The sequence below is a fragment of the Apaloderma vittatum genome, unplaced genomic scaffold, assembly GCF_000703405.1.
Source record: "Apaloderma vittatum isolate BGI_N311 unplaced genomic scaffold, ASM70340v1 scaffold12363, whole genome shotgun sequence".
NCBI classification, from domain to species: domain Eukaryota; kingdom Metazoa; phylum Chordata; class Aves; order Trogoniformes; family Trogonidae; genus Apaloderma; species Apaloderma vittatum.
The window spans coordinates 56,076-65,183 of NW_009707594.1; the positions used below are offsets into that span (position 1 = coordinate 56,076).

At 36.5% G+C, this 9,108-nt stretch overlaps 1 protein-coding gene across 1 annotated transcript in view; it reads left to right on the plus strand.

Moving 5' to 3' along the window:
- Positions 1-8,011, plus strand: part of SLC6A2 (solute carrier family 6 (neurotransmitter transporter), member 2) — a 43,480-nt gene extending 35,469 nt beyond the window's left edge. Inside the window, exons 10-13 of the mRNA XM_009866275.1 lie at positions 1,469-1,569; positions 3,130-3,297; positions 5,555-5,626; positions 7,215-8,011. Coding sequence (XP_009864577.1) covers positions 1,469-1,569; positions 3,130-3,297; positions 5,555-5,626; positions 7,215-7,238 — 365 coding nt within the window. The 3' untranslated portion in view covers positions 7,239-8,011. The remainder of the gene's footprint in view (positions 1-1,468; positions 1,570-3,129; positions 3,298-5,554; positions 5,627-7,214) is intronic.
- The last annotated feature ends 1,097 nt before the right edge of the window (positions 8,012-9,108 follow it).

The window sequence follows — 9,108 nt, forward strand, 5'->3', positions numbered from 1 at the left end:
CCCCCCTCCCCATTTTTATATTGGTAATAATCAAATAATCATCCCATCCTTAAATACAGTGTGGAAACTAGCCTGGGCTTGTATTAAACTTTTGCAAGATACCTCATACTGGTAAATCCAACTAGAATAGAATCAATAAAAACTGTCAAGAAGCTACCATTCAAATGGACGTTTTACAGTCACTATAAAATGCATGTTACAGTAAATTACTTAATGCAGAAAAGCGTTCCAATAAATACTGAGGATGGAAAATGTTCCACTGAAGACTTGACTATTTCCAGAAAGCCCAAAGCCTACAAACTGACATAAAATATTACCAGAGTAACAAAAAAACAAATCTCACATACAGACAGCTTGATACCTTTGCAGACGATTTCAAAATGTTTAGCTACATCAGGCTAGTGCCACTCACAGAAAGTACATTATACTTGTGCAGTGCTTCAGGGATTCAGACACAGAATTCCTAACACTTACTTAATTGTGTAAAACGCAGAAGAAATTAAAAGGCACCAACTGAAATGCCATTTCTTCCTTATTCACTGTTAAAGAATTTGGTATGACCTGAGGAACCCAGAACAGCAGATTTTTTTCTGTTTTCACCTTGGACTGCACAGAATGACTGATTCTGAAGCCTTTGATCTATGTCTTAATCTAATGATTTTCACGTTATTCATTGCTGTCTTAATTCCTGCAGCAGGTAAAATTTCTGACTACTCTTGGTTTTTACTCACATGAACAGATCATGTAGCTTCTAAGGCATCCACAACTAGATGTTTAGATGCATACAGAGCTAACAATTTTTAAAAATTCTAGCTAATTATCTTACAGTTTTCAAACCCACACAGGATACCCTAAAAAAGGACACCAGTTTCTAGCTGATGCTCGTTTGTACATATTTACACTGAACAGAAAAAGTATTTCCCTGGTTACTTGGAAAGGTGTTAAAAAGGTGAAATGTCATTTGTCATACATATAGTGAACATCCTGCAGTATTCAGAAAAACACTAAAATCTAAGCAAAGTATGATATTAAGTGGAACAAATAAGTCTCACTTGATAAATTAAGAATTATATGAATCTACCTCATTACTAGTAAGCAGTTTGTGTGAGTAAGGGTCTGGGTTTTCCTTCACTGTTCTTGTAATAATAATGAGTAATTTGGACACAAAAGTTCACAGTTATTGAAAAGAGTGTGCCTCACAACTTAAATTCTAGATATTTGTGAGATGCCAGTTTGCAATGGTAATTCTATTTGCAGCAGGCCTTAAGCGCTCACAGGCATTTACGTGTTAGATACAGTGCTGTCAAAGACACACATGGTCACTGAAAGGAGATCCATGTTGTTATCTTATGTGGTTTCTGATTTGCAAGTCATTCATGTCTGCTTCCGGCAAAAGCAGATGATTTGGGGTATACCAGCATCTCATCAATTTAGTTTTACACCAGTTTGACGTTCAAATCCCTTCTAGGTGTGGACAGATTCAGCGAAGATATCCAACAAATGATGGGCTTCAAGCCAGGCCTCTACTGGAGATTGTGCTGGAAATTTGTTAGCCCTGCTTTTTTATTGGTAAGTGTTGACAATTATTTCAGTATGGAAAGAACGCTAGAATGTTGCTTCAGAAAATATACAATGGGTACCAAGAGCAAGATAATCATTTACTATGTCTGACATTGTCAGGATGAATAGAAGACACTCCAGTTTAATTCTTTTCTCTCCTCAGTTGCTTCGGTTGTTTTTTTCTCTAATACATTTCAGTTGTGAAAGAGAAGCTAATTGTGGCTATGGTCATCCTCTATTCCTTCACTTCAGCAGAATTCAAAGAATGCAGTTTTTCTTAAGAGAACACTGAACACTTACGCAGTGTCCTTCCTGTCCCCCAGCATCTATGAGTATGAAACACAAATCATGGTGTTGTGAAAATAAACAGACAAGTTAGCAAGAATTTCTTTTTTTTATTGGAGGAAACCAAGATCCCCATTATCAAATCAAATGATGGGATGACAACCTAGAAAAACTAATATGCAACTACCCCCAGTAATCAGCTATGCAAAACGCTGAAGAGATGCATTAAATACACCTTGTAAGCTGCCTGATGTGAAAAATGAGTGCTTCATTACATTTTGGGGAAAAAAATCCCAAAGTGTGAATTTGGTTCCTTTGTGTAAAGGTTAGATTCAGAACTAAACTACAGTTTTATATTGTGGTCTTTTCATATGAATATTTGTAAATCAAAAGATCAGGGTGAATAATACGGAAATCTGACCTTGCTATGATTTTAAGAGACTATTAATTGCATTAAAGTTGTGCATGCTTAAAGCAGTACTGGTATTTCAAAGATACACTTCATATGTTTTTATGACATTTGTCAGGTCGACTTTTTTTTGTTTTATTGTTCACATATAAGCTTCTGGCCCCAACTCATCAGTAAGCACCTACCAAACATGTATTAATTATCTTTCTGAACACTGTTCTGTAAAAGAAGCTTGTAGGGAACTATATCCTGCAGCACTCCAAACAAGCTGACTCAAGCAGAATGGAAAAATGCTGCACCAAGCATTGCTGTTTTGCACACTAGGAGAACTGTGGAAACATTAAATTTTATGAAGAGAGCATTCTAGTAAGCTAGCTAGACAAAGCTGGAATGGCCGTCAGTCTAACCTTTAGGTAGCTTAAGACTTCTCAATGAAATGGCTCCAATAACTTGATCTACAATTATAACAAAACATTTTCTATAAGACAGCATGGACGTTACAATCTTGATTTATAGGGCAAAAGTAAATATAATTAACTTCGTACAGCCTATCTTTTGGGTTTGTTATCCCACACATTAAGAAAAAAGGGCAAATTATGTTAAACTGACCAAAGTGATTTAATTTATAAACTTAGTAAGTGAAAGCTGCAAATAGAGTCACTACCACAAAGAAAAAAAAAAAAGTAGTCCACCATTTGCCTACTTAATTAAGAACTACAAATTTGGTCACTTGAAGCAGTAAGAGGGACAAAGTAAACAGGTAAAGCTGGGTTGAAATATACCTTAAGGGGGCTGCCTAATTAAACACTTAAATGGATTTTCCACTAAGTGTCTTCATCTCAAAACTGTGGTTCATCTTACTCTTTCTTCCCTAGTTTGTCGTGATAGTCAGCATAATAAATTTCAAACCTCTGACCTACGATGACTACACCTTTCCTCTTTGGGCAAATCGCATTGGCTGGGGAATTGCACTATCTTCAATGATACTTGTGCCTGCCTACATTATCTATAAATTTATGAATGTGCGTGGGACCTTTAAACAAGTAAGTGGAACACTAATAAAACGTCATGAAATGTTGCTATGAAACGAAATAGCTGGATCTAACTTGGCAGTTTGTTTCTCTCACTCCTGAAACTTATTACTTCTGAGGGACCTTTTGGATCTAACTGTCAGATGAATTGGGAGTTTTGAGGCAGAATTACTGCATGCTGTTTGAGCTTCTGGTCAGAAATTAGTTTTCCAGACAGCACTGTAACAATTCTGAAAAATTATTTTTGACCCATGTAATTAATCCAATTGATGAGGTTTTTTTTCTTATTAACAAAAATAATATCTGAATTATGGTATCTTCATATTTAGCTCTGAGGTATGGTCCTAAGATAGTTCTACCCAAGCAGAGTTCAGTCCAAGATATGCTTTATCACTCTGTATTGGAGTGTTGCAAATTTATATGTACAAAGTTAATTCAGACCTCTCCTGTCTTAACATTATAAGAGTCTCTAGATGTATATTCAGAAGCTGGGAAGGTGGGATGTGCCCCCAAATTAGCCCTATGTTCAGGATGATCTTTGTTCATTTAATGAGTATACAGCAAGGACAGAAGAAATGCCTTACTAGGTCACAGCAACAGACACGACTAAGCCCAGTATTCTGTCTTTACCAGTAGACACTTCATATTTGTTCAGGGTTTTTTTCTGTCAAATATGTATCCTTATCCTCTGCTTACTGGAATTATTTCAACATTCTGCCAAGACTAGAATTAATGCAGATCTTTCTATTGTGTTCATTACTAATACCAAAATGCTTGAAAAAACTTATTATTCAACTAGAACAGTGCTGAAAGAGACGTAAAAATCAAGAAAATTCTGATATAGGCACTGCTTATAGTCTCATCTAGTCTGTTGCCTTTTAACTACTCCATTAAAAGAACCAAGTTACTCGACAGCAGCCTCTTCCACTAACTATGCAAACCCACTTCAGGCATAATATGCCCGATCTGCACACTGACTATAGCAGAAACTGAGGAAGAAACCTCTAACGGTGCTCAGAAGTAAGACTTCTCACCATTACACAGCAGCAATTTTATAACCTAATGTAGACTTTCTGACTTACACTAGTGCTATTGCTCTCCCTTCCTACAGCCTAGAGTTACATGACAGCGTAGCAAGGTCCTGACGCTCTTAGGCAAATCACTGAACCACCAACAATTAGCGAAATCAGCAGAAAACAGGACCTCACCCTTTACCTAGATAGGGTGCACCCCTCTCACATGGACCTGGCACACCCAGAGGGATTAATCCCTTGTCTCTGAAACATTACAGTCACCTCACACAATGTTCACCTCACACAATGTTCACCTCAGAAAGGCACCCCAAAGTGGGAATGCCTCTTCACTTGCCCTGTTTCTATCTGCTCCAACATCTCAACATTGTGCGTAATGTTTAGTTCTCATTTCCAACAATCATATAAGCCTTTTATTTTGTTCCATTCCTGGGGGTTTACAAACCCATTTTCTAGCAGCACTTAAGTGTCAAAGAATAATGTGCACTGGCCCAATAGGCTTTTGTCAGCTTGCACAAGTTTACTGATATTGGGATACAGAAGCCTTTGGCCAAAACCACATTTTCTCATTCATTTTGTAGCATTAACAAGTTCTAGTTTGTCATTTACAGCTCCTGTAGACAGCAACTCTCCCCTTTCCCCATGAGAAATATATCAAAAGGTTAGTATATTACATCCAAATAATTATCATAGGATACAATGCTAAAAATTGTAGTTTTTAAAACATGGGGAAAAGTATGCTCTTAATGTAATAAGAACTCCTATCAGAGTTGCTTGAAAGTTCCTCATAAACCAAAACCTACACATGATCCCAAATGGCATAGCACAGGGAAGGCAAGGGACATGAGCTGGGAAATACTGGCTATCTCCTTATTCTCCCACTGCGACTGGTCAACCCTCCTACTGCACTAACAGAAAAGTGTGAATTCAGGGGATATGAGGCCTATGATACCAACTTGTTCCTGATGTTCTTTTCCATATGCACTTGCTAAATATTTGGATTTAGTATTTGCATAAACTTTCTACTGTTGCTTCTTATATTAAAGACTAATACCAACAGGCTTATAATAAGCTTGTTCTCTCAGTGACTAAGTTAAAAGCACATGATACAGTGATATTAAAGATTTAAGTTGCCGTTTTAAATAAAGTTCATGCTACTTTTCCATTATAGATTGAGGATTTAAACATAATGCCACTTCATATGAGTGACTTTTTCCTCTTCTTCCCACCCGGTTTAGAGACTAGCTTACTGCATCACACCTGAAAATGAGCACCAACTTGTGGCCCAAGGAGATGTCAGGCAGTTTAAGGTTTGTACTCCTTTCACCATGCTGCTTCTCCTGATGCCAACTCTTTCCTGCCTTTAGCAAAAACTACAGGTTTGAACCGATCTCCTCATAGTGGATACCTCTGCAGGTCTATGGTTCTCTGTTTCTGCTAGCATGACAAGATGCAGAAGGCTCGGTGCCATTTGCATCAACTCTGTTGGAAGGCTTTTGGAACCTTCCTTCTCTGATTAAGTAGAACCCACAATTTAACAACAGATCACATGAATCCAGCATTTTAGGTTGTATCTGAATACAGTGAGATCTCACCAAGAGACAAAGGTATTTCCAAATTATTATGTGCATTTGAACCAGCCATAGCCTCTCCTTCAGTTACTGCACAATAATCTGAAATTTCCTAAAGTCCAATTATGTATGAAAACACATGATGAACAGTAAAACAAACACCCAGTATCAGATCTTAAACATAACGGCCATGACGAAATAACGTGCTAGGTTACATGGAACGGACTTTCCCCACAGGCCTACAGCTCACTGAAAGCACTGCAGGAGACTTCTTAAGCAGCCATGAAAAATATGCTACATGTTTCCAAAAACTGCTTTCCTTTCACCAGCTAAAATGAGCTTATTGAAATAAAGTCCTTTTTGTAGAAGATAAAAAGGATGCAAATATGAAGCTTGTTAGACATCAACGTTCATACTGGACCGCTTTCTGTCTTCAAAGTTGAAAGCAGATGGAATTATGCACATCACCTCAAAACATGACCCAGATTTTATAGTGGTGGTTTGTCTGTTCATAGTAAAGGAAATTTGTCTTTTCCTTACCATAAATAAATACCATTTGAAGTAAAATTTTTGATTATAAAGGAAATAATCCAAGTGATGCAGAATAATCCAAGGGATGCAGAATGGAAGCAGGAAGAAAAGACTTCCTGTTTCTTGACTGTAATTTATCTGACGTGGCCAAGAATATTCAGTAGCACAGCACTTCTTCCTGCCTTCTCTTTCCCCAATTTCTGCTCTCAGTTGTCTGAAGTTTTAATGTTCCACCTCTAAGTAATAACTTGTTTTTTTCAGAGGCAGATGTTCCAGTGTGAATGGGCTATAAACAGCCATTCCTACACAGTACTGGTCTTCTGAATGGAAATCTATAATGGCAAAAAAGAAAGCAAATGATTTTCATGCAAATCAGAAAAAAATGTAGTCAGTAAATTCATAATGAAACAGTACCAAACACTAGAGCATATTAATTCATTGCTGTCTTCAACAAACAGCCAGGAATAGTTTTGTTATTGCTAAAGCAGATATAGTGCTTTTTTCACAATGTTTATGTGTGTAAACAAAACATTGACTGCCGTAACCAAACCAGTACAAAATATTTTTTTTTTACACATTCAGAACTGCTGAACGTAGATAACTGAATTGAGAGCTGAATAAATAGCTTTTTTCCCAGCACTCACTGCAAACTGGAAAAATTGCAGTTATCATCTAGCCATTGTTTTGAAATGTCTTTATAACTCTAGATTTGTCCATCAGTGTATTTTAAAGTATCTCTCACTTTCATCATTTGAATTGATGATGTTATTAAAGGACTACTTCTGTTCCCTTACAGCTTCAACACTGGCTAACAATATGACAACAAGAGGTTGAGGAAAAAGCCAATATGTTAAGCTAAACTGAGAATACAGAAAAGTCAAGTTCAAAGCTCCCTCGATTATGCTCGGACCAGGCTGGCTCAGAGTTTATCAACTGACTCTTTGAGGGAAGATTCTGCTCTCTGTTCTTAATGCCTCCCTTCTATTACTTGGCTTCAAACAATCTTTAAAGACTTCATTTAATTTTTCTTACATCCTTCGGTGCCATGAGATCCCTACATGACCAAAACTTGTGAGTTTTGCTATTGGCAGAAGTGGAGGAGGGGGGAGCAGAGAAAAAAAGCAATCAACATAGGTTAAATGCTCTTTTCTGCGTGAAGTGAACTAAACTTTTCTGACAGTAATAACTACTTCAGATATTTATGCCACAACATATTTTAAACCAACAACACCTGAACATTCTTAAGTCTAAGGAAAGAATACATCTCCAGTGTGAGGAAAGAGCAATTTTAACTATGTACTAATGTCATTAGCTTTCTTGCCATACTATCCTTTGGGATATGAGTTTGCATCTATCTGAAGTGAAGGCTTAGTGCTTCATTTTCAGTGGTTTGTTATTAGTTTCTTCTCTTGGTGAAGAAAGTTGTCCTTGTTATATATGTCCATTCTGTTCAGTTTAATTACATAAGATGAAGATCAGCAGGAGCAGAATTGCTGTTATAGATACTAAGTACAGAACACAGTTTAATACCATACTGTACTTATTGAAAAATACATTTTCCCTTATGTCAACAACTGAAATAGCTTTATCATAAGATCCATGCTTTGCAGACATTTTCAGCTAAGAATGCAAGTTACATGCAGACAGACAGACTTTCAGATTATCTATTTTGTTCCAGATAAAGAAGGTAAAATACATAGGAAGAGAGAATAATTATTAGAATTACATAATTTACCCAGAGGCACCAAAATATCAAACTTTACTCTCCTCCTGTGAACATGCTATTATCATACTTTAACCTGGATTCCTCTACCAAAACGTAATAAGATTGTGTTAAATAATTCAGAAGGATATTTCATGCTTAGTCAGCTCTCTAAACCTATTCCAGCTCTTCTCTCTGGTAGTATTATGCAAGGTGAACATACAGAACAAATTCTGCATTTGGGTGCTGTTCTTATTCTGTGATCACTTATCACTGTAGTATCATCCCAGTGATCACTAGATTCAGTAGCTTTGAGTTATTCTTTGAACTTATTTTTCATTAGATCTTCAGTAATTTTCAGAGCCAGTAGCTCCACAGTTGAATCCAGCCCAGAGTTTAACTCTGGATCTTACCTCTGATTATTTCACCTATATACATTCAATTCAGTTTGTCTTTTAAATGTATGTAGTGCTTCCTCCTTTTAAAAAGATAATTTAAAAGGACAGAGTTTTTATTTATAATACAATTTTTGCTGAAGACTTTTTTCCTTTTTTAATGTAGCCCAGTTTAAAAGTCACAAGTGATTTTAGCCTCTTTTCCATTTACCATCGATTCTCATTCAAAATAATGGAAGGGAAATTTCTCTTCTTATTTGTCCTTTTACTCAACATAATCAATACTTTGAAATGTATCAAATATTGTCCTTTTCTTAAAGAGACTCTGTGACAAAGAGAAGTTTTATTTAAGCAGTTTTAAAGCCAAAGGATACTTTCTTCTGACTATAAAGGAAGTAATATTTTCTGGCCCAAAATGCTAACAACTTGCATCAATATCACTTGATACACATACACCGTCACCGCCATCTGTAATGGCAAAACCTATGCTGAAAAAGTTATATTTCATTATCACTCTGCTCTGAAATAGGAGCAAAGCTATCTTAACTTGGGAGTGAAAACAGTTTTACCCAGCATGTTAGGGTTCGTTTGTA